This window comes from Ixodes scapularis, unplaced genomic scaffold (genome assembly GCF_016920785.2).
Source record: "Ixodes scapularis isolate PalLabHiFi unplaced genomic scaffold, ASM1692078v2 PGA_scaffold8__174_contigs__length_109621045, whole genome shotgun sequence".
In the NCBI taxonomy this organism is placed as follows: domain Eukaryota; kingdom Metazoa; phylum Arthropoda; class Arachnida; order Ixodida; family Ixodidae; genus Ixodes; species Ixodes scapularis.
In genome coordinates this window covers 81,773,626-81,796,562 of record NW_024609883.1, presented here as the reverse complement: position 1 = coordinate 81,796,562, position 22,937 = coordinate 81,773,626, and the positions used below count along the sequence as shown (strand labels likewise).

At 44.2% G+C, this 22,937-nt stretch overlaps 1 protein-coding gene across 1 annotated transcript in view; it reads right to left on the bottom strand.

Moving 5' to 3' along the window:
• Positions 1-349: 349 nt before the first annotated feature.
• The window catches only part of LOC120848687 (myelin transcription factor 1-like protein), a 43,230-nt gene continuing 20,642 nt past the window's right edge, over positions 350-22,937 (bottom strand). The window contains exons 15-23 of the mRNA XM_042287041.1: positions 21,035-21,094; positions 19,406-19,483; positions 16,912-17,007; positions 15,490-15,552; positions 10,642-10,731; positions 8,941-9,083; positions 8,081-8,259; positions 7,471-7,724; positions 350-2,913 (exon numbers count right to left, since the gene is read on the bottom strand). Coding sequence (XP_042142975.1) covers positions 2,883-2,913; positions 7,471-7,724; positions 8,081-8,259; positions 8,941-9,083; positions 10,642-10,731; positions 15,490-15,552; positions 16,912-17,007; positions 19,406-19,483; positions 21,035-21,094 — 994 coding nt within the window. The 3' untranslated portion in view covers positions 350-2,882. The remainder of the gene's footprint in view (positions 2,914-7,470; positions 7,725-8,080; positions 8,260-8,940; positions 9,084-10,641; positions 10,732-15,489; positions 15,553-16,911; positions 17,008-19,405; positions 19,484-21,034; positions 21,095-22,937) is intronic.

Below are 22,937 nucleotides of genomic sequence, written 5' to 3'. Positions count from 1 at the left end.
CCCTTGCTGGTGCGTTAGAAAGAGTGGAAGTCCCGGGTGAGAGGCTGCTTCGCATGGCAGTGCACTACATGATGCATTTACTGCTCCGTCTTGTACATGAAACACCAAACAACGGCTATCACTGGACTTTTGCGGTGTCACGTACGCAGAACTTCGCCATATTTCCGGACACAACAGGCATGTAGTTCATCTGGAAAACAATTGTCGGCTCTAGTTCTAGGACCATGTACAGCAGGATTTTAACAAAAAAACCTGTCGCAGGTCTCCATTTCACGAGAAAAGCAACCATGTCCAACACACAGTATAAGTCTGCTAGTTAAGCACAATGAAAAACAAAAAAACATGAGGCTTCACAATAATAGGGTTTTTACTGACAGGCTCGGTACACAATACCAGTGTTGGCGAAATACACATCTCTTGAAAGAGAGGAGGGGGCGAGAAAAAAAAAAATAAGGGAGAGAAAAGAAATGACCAGCCTCGAACCAGCCCATGTTTTACATGGGGGCCGGGGATATATTATTTTCTTTTGCATGCACGCTCAATAAGTTACATATCTACAAAAAGAAGCGTACACATCCAAAAACAATGTGTATGTGTGTGTGTGTGTGCAGTCAAGTGTGTAGTACGTACACTTCGGCAGTTTGTTAACAGGAGGTAGGGCAGGGAAGGGGGGGGGGGGGGAGACCAGCCAGCGTAAAACTTAACAAAGAGGCGGTGGCGACACTATGGGAAGCGAAAGGAAATCAGCCGACCAATCGGTATGGGCTCGTGTGGTCAGTGCGTCGGCCAATCGCGTTGCTGCTCACACCTAATCGGAGCGGGGAAAGGCAAGAAAAGTAACACAAGGCAGATACAGTGTACGGGGATGACTGAATGGCAGCACATGTATTGTGACTAGGAAGTTGGGCTTTGACGGAGGAGCCTGCTGCGAAAAGATAAAACAAACTAGAGGACTACAGCTGGGAGGACCGGTTTTTGGAGCAAAACTATGTCTCCCTTCTTTTTTTTTTCTTTTTAGTGCTATTGTTTTTGTTTTTGGGTTAGGAGGGGAGTCTTGCTGGTTTCTACGGAAGCCTGGCTTCCTAATAGTGCACCAAGGCATCCGGTTTCGAAAAGCGAGCAATTCCGCCTTCTATCGTATCGCCGCGCACCGCGTTCGCGCCTCTGTCGAAGCGCGTCGTTTTAAGAGTTTCTTTCGAGCCTCTGGCAGCGGGGGAGAGCGGAAGTGTGGTGTGTGCATAAAAATTACGTATGTACAGATGCGAGTCTAGTGCACGTGGGCATAATCTGCCTGTCTCTTTTTCCTTCTTCGCTTCCATCGAGCTCGCAAAACAAGTTGTTTTCCTTTCTTCGGTCTTTGGGGAGCTGTACATAACAACCACTGTGACCCACGTCTTCCTTGCACGTCCAATGTCTAACAATCCCCTCCCTCCTCATCTCTTTCGCGAAACTCGAGCCACTCCCCAAAAGTATGTAGACGCGTGTCTCGTGTTGTACCTGTGTGTGGGTCGTGTTTCCGTCGGAGGCAATACGTATATAGCGGTTTCGCGCGCTCGCCGCGACAAACAAAGAAAACGGCGCAAGCCGAACACAACCTTTGACGGTTTTTGGCGAACGCTGCACCTTATTCTCGCAGGAAGCTCCTACGTCCGACCGAATTCATATATGTTACACTTGCCCAATGCCCTCTGCGAAACATCCCGAAAGCAGAATGCACTAGAGGATTCCTCGCACCGACCACCACATATTGCTTCTTGAAAAGTCTTCTCCTCGGAATGCATCGGATTTTATCTCGCGGCACGAGGAAACCGAGGCGATGGCACGGTCGCTTGCGTAGGAAGTGCCGGCACACCAATTTCCGTCGTCGGAAGTGACGAATCCTGCAGGTTTCGAACCCGCGGCCATCAGATTCCAGGAGATAAAAAGAAAGGAACGATCTTGAACTTGCTTAGTCGTAATTCTGTCCAGTTTGCAACGTGCAAATAAATACACAATCTGCTCGAACGAGCGATGGCACCAAAATTGTCGTCGCCGTTGCACGATTCCGTTTCTCCCGATTCGCACTCCAAACGCGGAATTTCGCCGGGACTGGTTTGGGCAGCGCACTCCAAGAACTAATAAAAAAATAAAAAAAAGCTTGCGTCTATTTTTGTCCTACAGTCTCTCTTCTAAACACACATGCACATACAAATAGCAGACAGAGCTGACGTATCTTACAAATGCTATGTACACGTCAAACGTAAACGATGCCCGGAAACACCCAATGGGGGAAAGAGCGGACCAACAGAACCGCCGTAGGCTGGACGAGGACAAAAACCGAACGAAGACAATGGCACCGACGAGCCTAGCACGTAAAACGGTGGTGACCAGTAGGCGACGGATGCCGCCTTCTCGCGTCGAAACCGCCGCAGGACTTTTGCGAACGCGGGAGTATCGAGGGAACGTGGTACGGGGGGGGGGGAGGGCGGGGACAGAGGCAGCCGACGCGATGGCGGAGCGTGTCGTTGTCGCGCGTCAAGAAACGTGTCGCGCGCTTTGTGCTCCTCTAAAGCTGCAACGCAAAAAAAAACGCCGCCGACTCTGGAACGACGCGGGGTGCCGGAGAACCATCTCAGAGATTCATTCTCCTCTCCCGGCGTTTGCGTGTGACAAGTGTGTGTCTGTCTGTCTGCGGTGTGTGCCCGTCCTTGTTCCTCTAGTCTGTTGTCGTGGCGGCGTGCGTCGCGCTGGCACTAGGCGAGTGTCCTACGTAGAATGTGATTGACCCTGTTCGGCTCCGTTGTGTGTTGAAGAACGAGAAGAAGATGATTTGCTGTGGCCGCTGGGAAGACGCCGCCTCCCAAGGGCCCTTGCTCGGCGTGCTCCGAGGAGAGACAGCACTCTCAAGATCGGATCCAGCCGCTGGGTTGCTGTCTGCAAACGGGAGTCCAAAAGAACAAAAAACAAATCATGCATCACGTAATAGCCTATGGAGAGCAGTTTCACCCATTCATGGGCACTAGAAACCAAAAACTGCACTCTTGATGCAGACTATGCTTAGGGTGCTTTGTTCTCGGGTTATATATTTTGTCAACGGCTATTTTAGTGTCTGTCCTCAAATTAACTGGAAATAGTATTTGCAGTTATTCAGACAAAATCTACGATGACATAGTTTCGGGAAGTGCAGGGTCAGCATGATGAGTGAAGTCAAAAAAAAGAGGGCAATCCTAAACAAGGACACACAAAGTACACTAGAACCCCTTTATAGTAAACCTGTCGGGACTGGGCAGCAATTTTACTATATCGGAAGTACCTTACAATTTGTCATTAAATCTAAGAAAAAGAATTGGAAATGACTATAATGTTCATTAGCCTAAAATAACCAGCAAAACTATAAAAAGAATACCACTCACACTGGAGTAAAAAACTAAGTTATTTCAGTTAGAATACCGCGGATCTGCCTATACCGCACTAATGAAAAATGTGCACAGTACGTTGGTATCTAAAACTGATGATCGGACAAGCGCCCATCCCGCATTTTTTTGCGATTATCTCTAAATTTTGAGTGGCCGCCTGCCCGGTATTTTACGATAGGTTCTTTGTACCTCACAAGGAAGGTTTCAAGGCTTGTCAGTTGGGCATAGTGTTGCCCGTTAGCCTCTGCAGCACTTAGAGTCCACCTGACTGTGTCTAAAGCCAACAAGAGTTCATGTCTTGAAGGGGCAGGTTCATGCTCTTCCTCCCCTTGCTCGATCGTCTTCCACTTCGAGCAGCTGCCACCTCTTCAGATATTTCTTGTTCAATCAACTCTCCGGAGGTAATGACATCTTCATCCCATTCTAACAGTTCTTGGAAGTTTATGGGGTTTGGTGCATTTAGTTTTTCGATGGTCTGTTGTAGGAGACAGTTGTCTTCATCTGTAACATTGTCCTCAGCAAGAGATTCAGAGTTGGGTGAGGTTTTCAGAACCCCTGCCTTGAACGCTAACACAGCCTAAAAAGAATTTGTTTTTAAAATGTTTTTGTAAGGCAAGTTTTTATGGAGTCGGAAGACTACCCAATCAATAATTTGCTACAGCGTCACGTATATTTTTAATACAGTAAAAAATGCAGCTGCTCGAAACCGAAACATACTGGGGAGAAAGAAGAAATATAGAGGAGGAGAAAGTTACCGAAAGTCTCGTGGCTGTGCAACTCTTTTTTTAATCAACGTATTTGCAGAATTTTAGAAGCCACAAAAAGTGAGTAGCGGGGTTGCAAAGGCGGTCTAGTGTGCACGACGAGACAACACTAAAAAGCAGCGGAGCGGCCACTTCTCGGTTATGTTTGACGAACTCAGACGACCTCGGCGGACGACGCAAGACCATAGAGTAATTATAAATTATAATTACTCTATGGTCTTGCGTCGTCCGCCGAGGTCGTTTGCGCCATAAAATTGGATCTTTAGTGCCCAACGTCCAACAGCAACTGCTTTTTTTTTTTTTCACCAGAACTTTTTTTTACATTTTTGCTATTGTTCTGTACAAGATGCATATTCTACACCAGGCGCATACTCTGCACATATATAGACTCATTCGCAGCACACTTTGAGAAATTCCTACAAATAAAATCACTATTCGATATTCGATATTCGGCTTTTTTTTCTTGATTCGATTCGGTATTCGATTCGAGAACTACTATTCGGTATTCGCACACCCCTAATTATAATGTATGCTAGAGGTTCAGCTGGCACTGTGTGTTGTTGCAAATTGAGGATGACAGCAACCAGTCAAGAATTGACTACCGGTAATGCATTTCTATGGCAAAAAGTGAGTGCATTGTCTCCCTGTGCTTGATTAAGACAACAAATATTACAGATAATTCATATGTACTGGGTAGCTTGGAACATTTCTCAATCAGGCAGATGAAATAATTGGTCAGTTACGGTGTTTTTCTTCAAAATTATTGCACTGAAAACAATGCTAAAACAGCTTCATACATGTGTTTATGTGCACTATAGGACACTTAGCGCAAACACAATGTGAGTGTTTTTCAGCATGGGGGATATACGTGCCAAACAAACGGACAACTGGAAAACCAAGAGAGAGGCAACAACTATGCAGTAACACTGGATCAGTAACTCCGTGTGGGGGTAAGATCGAAATAAATCAAAGGCCATGCACTAAAGTCTGATTTTCAATAAGTACTGCTTTATTCTTTCTGCTCAGTGTGAAGATGCTTGTTCTACGCTCAAAACATCACCCACACGTTTAAAATCCTTGAGAACAAGTGCCTGATAAAAGCTGCCCGCCATGGAAAATAATAAAAAGACACCTTTCATAGCCCAGATACGTCTTCACGTTTTGAATGTACTTAGCCAGATGCAAGACAGGGTCATTTTCATATAGTGACAGGACCGGCATATTAGCATTATATATGCGTCACCAGAATGCTAGTGAGCCTTGAACACACTCTATATTCCTTTCAATTGTTACCTTGCTTAGAACTGTCGCTTGTTTTCACACACCTGCTGTGGAACAGAGGTTTGGGCCTGAGACATAGCAAAGTTAAACATAGTTCATTAATGAAGAAAAACGCACTAACTAAAGCAATTACCCTTTTACAATGTTAATAAAGGTACAAACTATTCTGTATGACCTAAATAATAGAAGTTTTCTATGTTATTTTCCGGCGAAGAGACAAAATTCCCGTGCGCTTTTCCATAGGAATGCACAGGAGCACCGCAAAAGTAGACTGGTTGCTGTCCTGCTTCAATTTTCCTCCCTGAAGTCACATAGACACTAGCGCCAGTTGAACCTCTAGCATACATTATAACAACTCTATGTGCAGGACACAGGTGCAGGGGCCCAGGGATTCCAATATTCGGCGGGAACAGAAACAATCGCAAGCAACCGCAGCGCCACTGACACTTCTTCAGGAAGCCGCCAATGTACGACGTAGTGCTGAGGTTAGTCTGCACTTTCAGCATTTTTAGGCCCCGATTTTATTGAGAAACTATACTCATGTGAGAGAATAATATTTAACCGGTAGCACCGAGTTTTACTACAGTCTAAGCTCGTTATAACAGACCTTGATTTTGACCAAGATTTCAGCCTGTTGTAAAAGGAGTATGTTGTATGCAGATATGAAGTTGAGTCAATGGTATGTAGATTCGAAACCAACCTAGCTTCACAAATCGGTATGTTATATCCAAATGTCTGTTCTAACCAGGTCTGTTGTAATGAGCTTAGACTGTATAAGCGGTATCCAGAGTTTTGGCAGTTTACTATATCAGAATTCTGAGCCATCGAGAAAATAGGAATTTGATCGGGACCAACGGTACCTTTTATTACAACCGGGGTTTTACTACATGCGGAGTTACTATAACATGGTTCTACTGTGCAATGGGGAGACAACCATCGGAGCAAGATAAAACTTTGTCTACGTTTCATCTTGTTCCGATGGTTGTTCCCATTATCCTCCGTGCGTCCTCGTTTAGGAGTGCCCTTTCTTTGTTGTGACCCCTAGTTTAGGGGTTGTAGGCCATCCGGCTAAACCTTGATTTTCTTTTGTGTGTTTTTCTGTTTAGGTTCGTAACCTGAAACAATATAAAAAGAAATATAAAAAAACAACTCCCCCCTGTTCCGGAAACAATGTTATGGATGTGAAAATAAAAATAAAACCCGAAAACAAAGGGCCCTAACTAGAATTTGTTAACAGCCAAGCTGGTAAGATGGTGCAAGTCGCCAGCTTGTGCCGCTCTGTAAGTAAAAAGGAGCTCTTTCCCTTGAGGGTATCTCGCTCCCTGCTCATCTCTGCAAGCCTCTTCGCCTTTCGTTTCAATGCTGGTTGACGGAAGTGTTCTCGATAGGAGGAGAAGGAGGATTTTGTAGAGGGAAAGAGCTGCTTTTTGTGACACGATGGTGTGTTGGTGGTGATACGATGGTAATGAATTTTTGATGAAGACGAACTGCGCGAGGTGGTAGACAAGGCGTTCTTGGCAAGGTCGAACTCCGTGATGGGAAGGATCACAACTGTTGAATACCGGTGTGCTTTGTGATCTGAATGCGAGTGAATTTGACGAGTTTCAGATTCGGTGATGCACGTGCTAGTGAAACCTGACAAGTTTCAGACTAGGTGATGCGAGTGTGAGTGAATCGGAAAGGTCTCGGATCTGGTAATGTGAATGCGAGTAAAACCCGAGGTGTCACAGATATGGGAAAGTGAACTTGAGTGAATCTGATGAGTTTCAAATTTTGTAATGCGAGTGCAGGTGAACCTGATGAGTCTGAGATTTGGCGTCGTGAATCTGAGTGAATCTGACCAGTTCGAGATATGGTGATGGGAATGTGAGTAAATCTAAAGATATTTAGGCTTGGTTATGTATATATTGCGATCGAACCTGACAAGTTTCAGACTCGCTTGTGTGAGAATGACTAAATATAACTTCCGAAATGGCTCCCCCAAAATTCGAATAGATTATTTGAAGACCCGAGGGGGTCAGGGGACTCACAGGGGCAGGGTGAAGTCATGCAGCGCCTGTCGTACGGAGGTGAAGAGCGCCCGGCTGCCGCCGCCGTCCTCGGGAGAGCCGTTGTTGGAGTCGACGCAGAGGGCCTGCAGCCGACTCAGGTAGCAGTCGAAGTTGTCCCCCGTGGGCTTCTCCTCCAGGGCAGGGATGCGGTCCAGCAGGGAGATGAAGTTGTGCTTCAGCGAGTCGTAGTACTCGTTCAGGCTGCCCGCCCGCTGGGATAGCGCCTGGTTGTCCTGTGGCGGAGGAACGCACAGTGTGAGGTACACTCGGGGAACCTTGGACAACTCAAAAGTGACCCCACCCCTCCTTAATGCTTTCTGGCCGTGAAGGTATTTTAAATAGATATATATCCAACCTTAACGTCTGTAACACTCCCAGCATGAAGCTTGCTATGACGCTCGTTCATGACGATTTTCTTTAAAAAAAAAAAGAACCCACAAAACACAATCTGCATAAAAGTTTTCTTCTAACATTCCACTAATACGGGCAACTGGCAAAGCGGTCACGATTTTATTATTATATGATTAAAAGACCTTGCCAAGTCTTGCTGGCCGCAACGGAAGAGAAGGACGAGGTGCCACAAACCCACCCGCTCAGTCATGCGTATCTGCTGCTCCATCTGGGTGATGTCCGTGCGCAGGCGTATCATTTCCGACTCCACCTTGGCGTTGTACTCCTGCAGCTCCAGAATCTCTTCCTCCAGGGCACGGATGTCCGCGTCGTTCTCAAGCCCCGGACCACCACCCAGCACCGGCGCCGGACCGAGATCTGTGTTGGCCATCCGGTACGCACGAAGTGAGCGGAGCTGCCACCATGGAGCGTGTCGGCACAGCGGTGAAATTTAGGTGGCACCGTAACAGTGGCAAGTTTAGGGAGTGTCACACGGACAAGTTTCAGGGATACTTCCAGACAGCGCTGTAAGAGGCAAGCTTTGGGGATCACGGCGGCGAGTTTTGGGGACGCTTCTAGGGAGTATCGTCAGAGAGGCAAACTTTAGGAAAACAATACGGAAAGTTGGGCTAGTTGGCACAAATTCATTGAGAAAAATGGCACGAAGAGAGGAAGAGGGCGAGAGACGAGAACTCGCAAGACCAAGTGCCGACTATTGACCAAAAGTTTACTCGACAAGGCACACAACATGCAACTCCCGCTCTGGATGATTCCAAATGACACTTCCAATCTTCCATTACGTCCAAAGCAAAGTTTGGAAGTGTCGAAAAAAAAAAGAAAAATCTTTCAGTTGACACTTGGCAGGTGGTCTCATCAGTTCTCGTTCGTAGTCCTCCGCATCTTTACAAGCTTTTTTCCACGGTAAAGTTTACAAGGTGTCGAGATGAGGGCGAATTTTACGAAGCTTCGCCGTAGCGGCGATTTCGAGGGTGTCTTTGGAGACGACGCGTCTGGTGGGCCGTAGCCGGCTTTAGAGAGCGAGGGAGAAGCCAGGCGCACCAGTGTGAGGCCTGGGGTCATTGTCGGGGGCCATCTTGGCCTTCTTCATGGCCTGCGTTGCCCTGGGGCAGCCGGACAGGCTCCGGTGGGTCAGGAAGCTCCCGTTGGCATGCCCAGTCCCGTCGCACCCGGGGGTAGGACAGCTGCACGAAGGGACGGTTGGGGAAATCCACACTCCTCTCTATGCCTCCGTTGCATTGACGTCTCCAAAATGACACTTTCAACTTCCCGGGCATTCGCCAAACCGTTCAGGCAGAATTTCCGGGCCACTAAAGCATCCTGAATAAGCAAATAAAGCAATAAATTAAGCAGTCCTGTGTTGATCCGCGGTAGAGCCACGGTGATGGCTGCAACGAGTCATGGCGAAGTTGTTGGACATGGCGTCGCCTTCACGTACTATGGGGTGCATGAACGGAAGTGTCTGGAACAAAATAGACATCTGACCATTCTGTTCAGAATGCTTTTGTTTCTTTTCTTGTTCCGGAGCGCGTGAAAGCGCGTCTCCTGGCACAAGCTCTTGGCATTGACGGTGCTTCAGTGGCATTTTGTGATCGGCTATATTTTGTTTTCTGGAGATCATGAGTAGTGTGCGTCGGGTACTACAAAAATCCCCAAGTATAGATTGAGTTAGTCATGCCGTAGCACAGCTCGGCGGTAACGCCTCCGTCTTGCACGCGGCGGACCCGGGTTCAATTTTCGAGGGCAGCAGGCGATTTTTTTTAAGGATTTGGCAACATCGACAACAGACGCCCTACATCACCAACTACAACTACTACAACAGCCACAACTACAACAACTACATCAACAACAGACGTCATTTGCAGTGGAGGGGAGAGCTCGTAACAGCAATTGCTGTAAAGGCTAAACTCCATGGAACGAATTATGTGATGAATAACTGGCGAACGCTGCGCGACGGCACGCTCGCTTTGTGCGCGACGTAGCAGCCACTGTGTTGATTCCATGTGCAGAGCGAAAGCCGCCGGGAAAAAATTTGTCGGTTATTCGCAGCATATTCGCCCCATGGAGTTCAGCCTTAAAACTTTCAAGAAAGGACGGCAAACTCCAAACGCACAACGCAAGTGGAGGGAGAGTCGCGCTGGCTGGGTTTCCACGGCCCGGGCGGGTGGCGGGAATTTCTGGCCAATAAAGGCCGGTCGCGACGGTTGCAAAATAGCGGCGGCCGGAGAGCTCTTTTTGGAAAGGTCTACAAATACTAAACACTTCTCTCCCATCTCAATCTACACAAAGAGTGAAAAAGAAATAAAGCCAATGACTTTTGAACCAATCATTCAGATAAAGGCGGATTACCGAAATTATTTGGGGCTTGTAAAAGCACCTTAAAAAAAATGTGAAAGAAAGTGGCATTTGATTCTGAAGCTTGCGAACAACTGGCCGAATAACCTTCCGGAATGAAAAACGCCCACAGACTTTTCGAGCGGTCCCTCGTGACGACATTATAGTGTAAACAACTTTATTTTTGTGCATTCAATACTTTGCAAATTTTCCTCAAGAGTTAATTTTGAGAATATCTCGCGGCCAAACAATTTCACATTTGGGAGTGTTATGTTGTGTATTCGTTATCATAGCTAGTGCAATGTATCATAGCAATACATTGTTTGCAATATTGTCTAATTCGCACAAATTAAGCCTTCGCAATAAATAAAGTCATTCACAATATTTGAGGAGAATGTGCCAACTCACCTAGCACCTTCTGCCTTGATGGGCCTTCCATCCACACCAACAACCTCATGCCTCAACTTGCTTCGGTTGGCCAGAGGACAGCCAGATGCGCTGGAATCAAGATAAAGACAGAGTTCATGGATGCAAAGAGAAATCAAGTAGATTGGAAAAGGTCCACAACAAGCAGCATTGTAAGCTGCGGGTTAGTGTCACTATGTCTAGTGATTCTTGTCGGGGGCATGACCCTAGTTTAGGGATTTTCAGGGGCTTGTTTTCTTAGAACCTAGCAACCTCTTTTCACTTCGGTTTATTTCTAAAGTCGCTGAATAATTTATAAAAGAAAAAGGACTACAACCGTCAATGATGACGACACTGGTGTGCCATCGTCGATTATGAGTTGCGATCACAAAAAGGGTTACCAAGGTTCATGTTTGGGGCTGCGATTGGCACTTGTACGTACGATCAAACTACAGCTACAACCAGTATGATTGGCCCTGATCAAACAACACTCCATTTTGCATAACTTGGCAAAAAAACTAATGCTAAGGCCCTATCGAGTCAATAAGAGATGGAGCGAAGTATGCGACAGCTCTCCGCCGGAGCAGTGCATTTGGCATACCACTTGGATGCTCCGATTGGCTAGGTAGGGCCATAGCCTTCACCGTTCGCATACTGACGAAATGGATTATTAGTGAAGCTCAACCAGTACTAATCGTAGCAGTACGAACTTGGCACTTGTAATTTTACCGGTACCGCCTGGGCTACCAAAGCCTGAGCTAGCAATTGTACCAGCACAAACTTGGTACTTGTAGCTCGAGCAATTGGTACTGCGCACAATAAAGATGTGCTTGAGTCCTTGAAACATGCAATCAGCAAATATTTATTCACAATTTACTTGACTCTCAAATGTACTGCCCAAATTCAACCTCATTTCCTGAAATTTCAGGATTTCTTCGTTGCTAAGGGTATCATTGAGTGAAACAAAAAAGACAAATGAAGTGTGTTTTTTACTATGATTGCATTAAATAATGAACAACAAATTTTAATTGCATCTACAGTAGCTTGATGTACAATAAAACAGGGGAAACTAAAACAACTCTTTAGGTGCACCCACACTTTTAAATGATTATATAGTATAACAATATAAAATGGCAGTTAAGCTCACTGATTTTCATAAAAGCCAATACTTGTAAAATATTCAAAGAAATCTTCAATAGCACAAATCAGCCTTCTCTCCCAAACCCCTCCCAAAGTAAAATAACCGTTGCACGTTTATGCTGGCCAAATGAGCCACCTAATTAGCATTGATTCGTTAAAAAGACAGTGTGCCTTTAAAGAAAAAAATTAAGTTTCTTTTTAATTGCAAAAATAAACTATGCATCGCCGAATGCTCAGTCTCCGCATCAATGAAGCACTAATGGTCCAGACCAGACGCTAAGTTTCAGAGCTAACCGTCATCTCACTCAAAAGGTATGAGGGATTTTTTTTTAACACTTTCAATGGGGAAATGGGGCCATACCCGGTAGTCTGCGCCCTTCAGCCCCATGTATTTATGGGGAGATTCAAACAAAATGGTCCCAAGCAAATTTTGAGACATAGTTTGCTTGTGTTTTGGGGGTTAGTCGATTGTTTGCACTTGCTGCAAATTAGACAAATAAAAAAAAATGTTTTGCTGAATACTGAAGATATGGAATGCCAACCACTTTAAAGTTTACATATTCAATTGAAAACATGTTGCGTGTCAGTAGCTGAGGCAAGAAGAAGGAAAAAGTATGCTATATAAATAATATACAAGTACATATATCAAATAATTTATATTTGATATAACCAACACGAAAAGAAAGATGTTGTTTCATGACATGCCATCACAAAAATATATATTGGACGTTTCTGTTTATTCAGAGCAAGGTCGGTCTGCCTTCGAGGAGCGGCGACACAGGTTTATGCTATAGGCGAGAAATTTTGCCAGTGCAGTACCACCGCTAGCCTGTGATCTTTAACGTGCATCACGCAGTAGAGATACACGACTGCATGTACACCATCACAAACATGTAGTATGTGCATGATAATGTCTGCACCATCATGTGCATATGTTTTCTTGCAGCGCCATTATGCTAATTCGAAGTTATAAAATGTATTGTCGAATTGTTTTAAAATTTCTTTCTGCACCTATGCGGAGCGCAAGTTCGTCTGCTGCTTGCACAGGAGTAGCGGTGACGCCAAAGCGCCAAGCTCCGACTGGCTCGGATTGGAAGGATAGTGGGTAGACCCCAAGGTAGCTAGCATTGAGGTCTACCCAGTTCTTTACAATCAGGCCAATAAGAATTTGACGTTCTGACGTCACCACTACTCCTGAGTGAGAACCAAACAAACTTGCGCACCGCATACTACATTCTACTAAAGTCACAGTGCAGCCAATGCTACGAGCTGATAGTACCAATCAAGTAGTGCTGAAAACAAAACATACTAATGGCGTTCGTCGACTTCTTTGTTCATGTTATTGCCGGCTATTCCAATCAATCGCAGAGTGCATCGCAACCTTGCTCTTTTAGTGTACACATGTGTATTTGTGTAGTCACTTCCAAGCTCCAGCTTTGTACAGTGCACTTACCTTTGCGAATAGGAGCCATAGAGCCAAGTGAGTGATAATAAAACTTAAATTAACTTTTGAACTCTTTTAGTTATTTCCTCAAAGACATAACAAAAACCTAAAATGCATTGAAATATACATTACACATCTGTTGAATACAGCTTCAGAGTAGCAAGTTCACTAAAATTTCAAAGAGCGCCCAAAGAGGCAACAAATCACTAGGGGCCATTTTGTCCTACGCCCAGTTGAGGGCTATGTCAGGCACAGTTTTTCCTTTAAAAACTTCTGAAAAAATGCTTATACATTTTTAATAATTTAACGGTCCGTTCTGAAACTTTGGCATCCGTTCTGGACCGTTTGCGCCAACATTTGGGCGAAGATTGAACGTTAGGAACGAGTAGTTCATTTTTGCAATTAAATAATACTATATATATATATTTTTCTCTTTTCTGAGACACTTCGTAGAATACAGTAGGCGTTCAACTCATTACACAAAACACTTATTAATTGTATAAAGTTACATATATGAATAACTAATAAAAAAACGCGTAAGAGCGTTTTTTTTTTTCGCACTGGTAACTTGGGAAGCTATTTTAGCTTATTATAATAATTGAATTGAGCATGAATTCAGCTCAAATAAAGAAAGAATAATGATAGATGTTGTATTTGGAAAGATCCATTTTGAATGCGCGACGCAACGCTACAAGAAGGAAAAAGTACCAGGAACGCGACACGAGCAATTCTTGCAGCCGCAAAATCGCTTGCGCAAGAAATAGCTCGAAAAGAGATCAAAGTGCCCATGCAAGCTACAGTTCACTTAAACGAAGCGAAACGACACCACAATATTAGCAAAACCAGTTTTTCTAAGCGCTACGAAAGATATACGAGAATTTAATACTGCTGTTCAAAACTAACGGAGACGCGTTTTTTTTTTTTTTCTCTCTTTTGCGGTTTTCATACGGGACGCTAGATACGGTTAGTCATAAGCAAGCGATAGAAACAAAAGGAAGCAAGCCTTATTGAAGGGTCATTAACTTTAAAACAAACACTTTTTTTTTTCTGTTTTTTACGACATATCGCAAAGAAGCTTATCTCGCGCAAAGCAGTTTACGCAACGTTTGTTTTTTTGTTTTCCGCCTTACAACAGACGGACGGTTGAGCAAAAACGGCCGACGCGACATTTAAAGCGGACAAAAACGGAACAGTGATCTCCGCTACTGGTCACCCCGCGTAACTAATCTGAGAAAATAGACCAATCGTTCGTCTTCCCCATTTTTCCTGACTCGTTACGGGAACGGTAGCAGATAATTGGCAAACGCGCGTGGAAAATGAGAGAGCGAACCTACCGCACGCAAGATCGGAGCGCCATATTTGTTGACATCGATGACGATTGTGAACATTATCAAAAAAATACGCAGCGGACTACAGTTTCGGTTTCGGATTCCCTCCGTTCAACGAAATAATATGTCTATTCAAACTTAATAAAAACTGCCAAAAAAAAAAAAAAAAAAAAAAGATAAATAAAATAAAAGATAGAAGAAGAGGAACTAAAGATTAACATAGAAACACTTCAACTATCACCTCATCTATATAGTCCCAACAAGAGCTTTAAACATCACAATATCCTTTCTGTGGCGCGAAAGAAATATGCAGGCGTGCGCAGTGATTAAGCTTTATCAGAGATTTGGTTTGCTGTCACCGCTGTAGTACTTCCCCAGCAACCGGAGACAGAGAACGGTAAAAAGATGGACAAAACATCAATAAGTCTCAGATTGTTGTTGTTTTGTCCATTTTTTTTCTATTGTTTTATGTTTTACGTTACTATGGAAGTTCTTCACCAGCTCGCCTGTGTCTTCACCCTTTCTTCGACTGCTGTACTAGCCGGTTTATAAGACGCTAAGAGTGGGCAAGCTAAAATTTATAGATCTTGTCACAATCGGATGAAACCAATTTTCTTTAAAACAGATAGTAATGTTTGAACCCCCCTCCCCTCCCCTCCCCCCCCCCCCCCCCCAGAAAAAAAAAACAAAAACAGTTTTATGTTAGATTAGATAACTGTTTTGGTTAAGCTAACCATATTTCAGACATTGCTCCGACATATTTCTGCCAGAAATTGACTAAAGCCTGTGGTTTACCTATATTGAACTCACAACAAGAACAAGCTCAGTTTTCTGATGGTATAGCCAAATGCATGGGCAACGTTATATATAAACACACGTCAAGGGTTAGCAGTTGCTGCATGCAAAGCTGAAGATGAAGCAAGGATTAGTCGTGTGTACCTTCGGTGAGATTGAAATTTCCCCGTGACATGTCCTGAGCCGTCACAGCCAGGGATTGGACAGCTGAAGGTGGTTAGAGGAGGAAAGCAGACAAAGGAGACATAAGCGGGAGTAAATGGAGGGCATCACACTGACGCCTCTAGCTAGGCACCATAGAGCAGGATTTTCTACAACAGCTACTCGTCACTAAGAATATGACTGGCGTCAATAACGACATGACTGGAGCTCGTGTTCAGATTGATGAGTGCCAGCCAACCGCTGACGCAGCACTCGTGCCTGATCTGCGTCCTACGCAGGACTCTGGTATGCGACGTAGAAAATCCAGCACTACGACCTTGGTAGGTAGCTAGGAGGTGTCTATCACATACATGCAGAGCACAAGTTGATAGGACAACAAATGCTTAACAAACGTTGAATGCAAGGTGTCACACATGTCAAGGGGCTGGTTAGAGCAAACCTCGACTAGTAGTGGTTAAGAAATGTCTTGGTTAGAGTGGTTATGATGGTAGTTCACAGGTCTTTGTCAGGACAAATTGTTTCAAAGTGAGAATAGCACACAAACAGAAAACATTGTTTGAGGTATACAGATGTGTACAGACAACGCTTGACAAGTGCAGGGAGGGTATTCATTTGGCGATGAAGATTTATTAAGAATCGTTCACATCAAATGTTATCAAGAACGACAGGCAACTTGACCACTCCTCAAACAAGGTGCACAGACAGGTGAATTCATAGAGCAAAGTGCAGCCAAGATGTGAAGTTAGTCGAAGCTGGTTCGAAGAACTTGAAAATTAATCTTTTAGAGGCCTCGGGGTAGCAGTGATGTTTCGCTAAGAGCTGAGCGTCTTAGAAAAACGTCAGCTGCCACGCCGACGCTTCGAGGAGATCAGTTTATAGAGAAGTGCAACATTGTTACCGTAAGCTTTGGTACAAGGACAATTTTGTGGGAAGATTAGCTGTACTTCATAAATCTACAAGTCTTCGAAGTTCAGCTCGCTTCAAGTCAAAAGCACACCTTTGGTCACTCACAGCTTAAGAAATGTAGGATGTGGTGAGTCTCAGTGCATCTAGATTGTGGCATTAGCCGATAAGAATGCTGAAAGAACCAATCACGAAGAGTGCGCATTGTGTCTTGCATTTCTTAAGCCATCGGTAAGTATAGAAACGTCCGCTAAACCACGATGACGGCAGGCATAATTTAATTCTCGATAAAACATAATGGCCAACCAACTTGGTAGGGATTTTTCAAGACACAATAAAAAAAAAAAAACACACACAGGCATACTCAAATACAGCAGGTAACCAAACCGAACTCACATGAGGCACAAAAACATAAAAAAACAAACCGAAAAAGAAAAAGAAAAGGCCAGAACGAAAGAGAAGGAAGTGCAAAGAAGAGTCCATGGAAGCAGGTTCCTCTACCTTTTGCCTTGGGAGCGATCTGCCTTCCAGCAAAAGCTGTCGCCAGTTGGCGGAGAGTGGTAATCGAGGGTGGGTGACTGCGCGCACATGCTCAACCTAGGACGGTTGGGGGACGAACACACGCCTCCGTCAGTACACCACACGTCCCAGGTCTGGCAACGGCACAAACCTAGACTGCCGCAGCGGCGACACTCAAACTCGCTAATGTTTGCAGTAGATCGATTGACAAATTTTATGGGGGATGTGGAGCTAGGGCTGGAGGAAGGTACGGTGGTCAGTAATATGGGCTGGAGTGTGCGAGTGGTTATCAGGTGCTACGGGCAGCCACACGGTCTAGTGAGCATAGAGCAAAGCATCGGAGTGACGATGACGGTGACTGAATTTGTAAATGCACACCCCCCCCCCCCCCCTCTCGAGTGTGATGCCTTCCGAACCCTGCCACACGTTGCCGTGCATACTATCCTGAGCACAACAAAAGATAAACAGGTATTGTGAGGGGGGGATGTGTCCATGAATTTAATCACCGCCATTGTCACTCCAACACTTGGCTCGATGCTCACTAGACTGCATGGCCTGTAGAGCCTGGTGCTGCTCATGCATTCCAGCTCTTCTCGGCCACTGCGCATGCCGGAGAATGAAGAGGTCTAGAATATCAGCGAATGTTTTCTTTGGATTGCTCTACCTCCGGCATTAGAGTAAGGCAGGACTTAAAAACAGGCTGGTTCAAGGCTGTCCATGATGGAACAAATTACCGACATGAATTTGTCACTGCTACATGTTATAATGCCAGGTCGGATTGCTTCTTGCATCGAAATGTGAGCAATCCACAGTCTTGCTGCATCTTAGTCATGTGCAAATAGCAGATTTTTTATATTAGAATAGGAGAATAGTTCAAAGCAAATAGTGGCTTGGGTCAAATATTTTCGAATTGAATATCGAATAGTTTCTTCAAGTCTTTCACCACTGTTGCACCATGCTAAACGAAAACCCAGCTAAACTTGCGAAGGTTCCCTTCATCCATTTATAAGCTAATTTTAATCTAGGTAACTATATTTATGGACAGTGATCTCAGAAAGTCTGATGCCTTGGAATGGCAAGTAAATGACAGATTTGACATTAAATTAAACCTATGCGGAGCGCAAGTTCGTCTGCTTCTTGCACAGGGGTTGCAATGATGTCAGAATGCCAAGCTCTTATTGGCTGATAGAAAGAAAAATTATGGTCTGCACCATTATCCTCACAATCAGATAATCAGAGCTCAACATCGTTCTGATGTCACCGGAACTCCTGTGCAAGAAGCAGACGACTTGCTCTCTGCATAGAGATAGAGATCTAATTATATGGATTAATCTTGCTCTATGCAAATATTCTTTCTTCAATCTCGAATTTAAGAGAAAAAAAAAAGAATCAGAAATGATGAACGTTGGTTGTCCGGGCATCTCTGCCTAATGTATACTCTTGCATAACAGCCGAAGTTTAATATTGAAAATTTTACTGCAATGAAAATATAAACATTCACAAAATTTTCCTTTTTTTTAAATACAGCAGGTATCCCACTGTGAAAGTGTGCTTCTCTTCCAAGCACGTAATTGCGATATTCATACTTTTTCAAGGGTCGATTGTGGAAAGTTAGCTCGTTGAGTGCGCTTCTTACCGAGCACCGATGCACTGCAGAGGAGCAACACCTGCAAAACTCACTTCCATGGGTGTCGCTTCTCTGCAGTGCACCTGTGCTTGGTAAGAAGCGCTCTCAACAGGGCTAACTTGCTGTGAACGACGCTGAAAAAAATATGAATATCGCAGTTCATCTTGGAGCAAATATTGAGTAGTGTATCATACGAAACTACTATTAGAAAATTTTAATATCTACACAACACTACTGCATTTATTTGTTACCAAACTTGGTTTTATTTTGATAGCTGCACTGATCATTCATGCAGTGTAGAGGATGTCCTACGTTGAGCAGCAATGATAATTATGGTACTCTGAAGACTCGGAAAATGTTACCAAACAAGAGATACACACAAGGCCAGTGCTACTTCGTTGGTCTGGGCTGAAAATAAGTCATAGAAACTTGTCCACGCCAAAACACATTTGTGTCATAAAAGTATTCCAGAAACTGAATGCCTCAATAACAAGAAATTCTGCAGAAAATGAATGCTAAATGCCTCAAAACAATGCAACAACACAAACAAAACATCAGGACAGGCAGATTCCAGCCAGAGCCAATGTTGAATAACCAATTGTTATGGGGCATTAAGATAGCCCATTACTGCTTCGCTCCCTGGGCAAATCAAAACTATCCAGAAACCACAGGCAAGATGCAACAACCTGGAAAGTTAACGATGCAGACAACCACAAAACCAACCAAACGACAGACAAGCAAAAGCCAACATAAAGGCTGAGTGGGAAGAGACAAGCAACCAAGGCACACAAAGAGACGGTACCAACAACGGGGACAAATAGAGGACCAGCACAGAAGTGGCCGTCTCACCGCAGAGGTTCGGCATCGGGCTTGTCCTCCCGGCTGACTGCCTTCTTGGGTTTGTTGGTTCGCGGGCAGCCGGACAGACTGCGGTGGGAGGAATAGTTTCCCGTCACGTGACCCGAGCCATCACAGCCCGGGGTTGGGCACCTGCGCCAGCATTGGCAGGCAGCCCCTGGGATCTATTGGCTTTGGCCACTACTGCTAAAGCCACTGGGCACCAAGATATCTATACAACATCCATACAATGTCTTGGCAAGATGTGCAAGGCGTCCGGACATCTTGGCCCTAGATGTTCTGAAATGGCTTCCAGCACTGTATCCAGACATCTTCAAGATGTCTAAAAGATGTCTTTTAGTCATCCAGAAAAACATCTTGTAGACATCTAACATAGCACCAGATGTCTATAGCTCATTCTATACCTGTCTCAAGACATCTATAAGATGTCCATAAGATGTCTTACTAATTTTATCACGAGACATTTTAACAAGATGTGAAAGGCATCCCGTAGACACCTTGGCCCTGGATGTTTTAAAATGGCTTCCAGCTAAATCTGAGCATTTTCTAGATGTCTAAAAGATGTCTTCTAGTCATAAAAAAAAAAAAGAAGGAACGTCTTGCAGACGTTTGACATAGCCCCTATTATCTGGTTCAACACGTCTACCTCAGTCTTGGCAAAGTGGGAAACGTGTCCTTGTAGATGTCCTGGACCTAGACATGTCTTAAAATGTCTTATAGCAATCTTCCAGCTTTACCCAGGCCTCTTCTGTACATAGCCCGAGACGCCTATAGCTCATTCTAATTGATTCGAGACATCTTGTGCTCAGTGTGTGGGGGGAGGGGGGGACACCAATTCCACAGGCCAACGTAGAGGTGGCACAAAATTACTTTCTTTAAACAATCTTGCGTGATGGGGTAGGGTTGCATTGAAATATAGCAGCATTTAATTAGCTGAAATCCTTACATTTGATAAGTAATTTGAAATATCAAAGGGAATATTGACTCATCTATCAATCAGTGTGTATGGCTTTGGAGGCTCAAAAGGGGCATTCTGTGACAGTGTGGGTGGCAATTAAACCAGTCCCAACCATGCCAGATCTCCCAGAGTTAATCCCCTCTGTTACCCTAAGTACAGTAGACATCAGGAATTGCAAACACTTCCCACAACACATGACACCTGTCAGATCGCAGAAACGTAACTTTCTTGTTCCAATTAGACATGGCCTGGGTGCCATAGCGAGCCTGGTGTAGTATTTTATTCTGAACAGTCATAAGCAGTTGAAACTCAGCCGGATGTACTCAAAACGCAAGTGTTTGAACCAGCCAGCCTTGAGCATGTGAACTCAAGCGTGCAGCTCCATTTGAGCTCATGCAGAGCTGAAGCTCAACTAAACCAACTTAAAAAAGGCACCTGATCCATCAGCTGGCATCTAAGTTGGGGCACATTTATGCCGAAATAGAAAACACCAAAGCAACAATGGAGCTCAATCGGCTTGAATGTGTATATAGTTACAAAATAGATAAATAAAAAAATAAAAGTACAAGCACATCACAAATGAAATAATAATAATGCTGATGTGAACTCGACTTGAAAAGTGATCTCTGGGATGACCGACTATGATGCGTAAAGGCTCTTACTTTAACTCCTGATGCTGACCGTGCATTTGTGACCTGTCTGGATGACTGCAGCCTGACAGACTGCACGACAGAAAGCACAGAAAGAGAAAAGTGGAAGAAACAGAAGTCACTGAGAGTGCCATGCTTTTTTTTTTTTTTAAGCATGATATGAAAGAAAACAAAGATTGGAAAGAGGAACAGAAACAGCAGATGTGAGCTCCTGTGCAAGCTACATTTCATCACAGAGTCCTTGTTTTCTTTGGTACAGTGTTGTAAAGATGCCGCCTATACACCACATAATCCCGCTTTCAAACCTTCTCTGCACTTTTGCGGTAGGACGTTCAACTTCAGTAATCGTTACGTTTCCCTATCACTCTTTGGCTAGTGTGGTAAAAAAAAAAGTTATTCGGTTATCACTATATATTTATTGGCCTTTATTTATAGTGGCAAAAACAATGGTGATCTCTTCCACATGAACTTGACTATAATTAGTGACAGGTACTCACTCAGTGACGTGACAAGACCGTCTTTTCATTTTGCTGAGAATACAGAAGCACTTTTTCTGGCTAGTGTTTTTAATTAGAAACATCAGCAGCTACCTGCTTGCTACCTGCTCCTCCTCATTAAAGGTTTATTAACATAAAGTTGCTCTGCTTGCATTTGCTAATGATTACAAACTACTATATGAAGCCTCTATGTAAAAACCGAGAAGTTTAGAAATGCTGAAAGGTTAAGAAGCATACCTAGGTACGTAAAATAATAAAACGTTTCATGTCAACACCCACTGAGGTCATCTGCAAAGAATGCCATAAGACTTCTAAGACTATCAGAATCAAACTACTTTTACACTGAATTCCAAAAACTTCCAGTGGCCATGACTTGTGAGATTTATCAAAATCTTCCCAAAATAACCGAAATCACAACTATGAAGCAGAAGGAAAGACTTCTAGTGACTACCACCTAGCGGCAAGATGTTTCCGAAGAGCGTTAGTTACAAAACAAACCAAAGATTCTTCCAGTCGGAAAGAAGCCTTCTGGGAAGCCTCAACTGGCTGACATTTTGCTGAAACACCAACTAAAGATCCCCCATAAATTACGAAGACTACACAAACGCTTCTTAGGGCCAGCAGGAGTGAAAAGTATCAAAACCTTCCCTGACGTTACCAACTTCATAAAGTGCCGAAACTTTGCAAAGCCATCGTAATTAGGACAAGCACTGAGACACATTCTGGTGATCCTTTGTTACGAGAGGTGGCAAGAGTTCTCCAAGGAGACCGCAGTTAATGGCATCTACTAAAAGCTCGCAGAGATCATAAAGGTAATAAAACAGTGTTTCAGTTGGTGCAGTTTACAAAACGTTGTGAGCTTCACAATACCACCAGCTACTGAAATTTTCAAGCTATCAAGCACAGCACACCTGCAAAGCCATTAAAATTAGGTAAAGCAATAAGACATATGTACTCGGCAGCCCTTTGCAATAAAAGGTTGCAAGGGTTCTCCAAGAAGAATGACAGTTATTGGCATCTACCAGAGGCTTGCAGAGACCATATGGGTTATGAAAAGCTCCCCAAACACTGCAGGCATTTTAGACTTCCCAAACTACGAAGGGTCGTGAACCATTCATTCCCGAAAGCTTCAAGAAGTAGTCGAACACAACGCTCTTACAAAGCCATCCAAATTAGGACAAGCAACAGGACATATTCTGGTGACCCTTTACAACGAGAGGTGGCAAGAGTTCTTCGAGGCTACCACAGTTAATGGCGCATACCAGAGGCTTGCGGAAAGCATAAGAGTTATGAAACAGTCTGAAAAAAAAAAGATATAGGCTTTCTAGTCGCCACAGATTACAAAGTTGTGAGTTTTGAGATGCCACCCTGCAGTTATTAAAAACCTTCCCGGAGCCATCAAGCACAAACGATGAGGC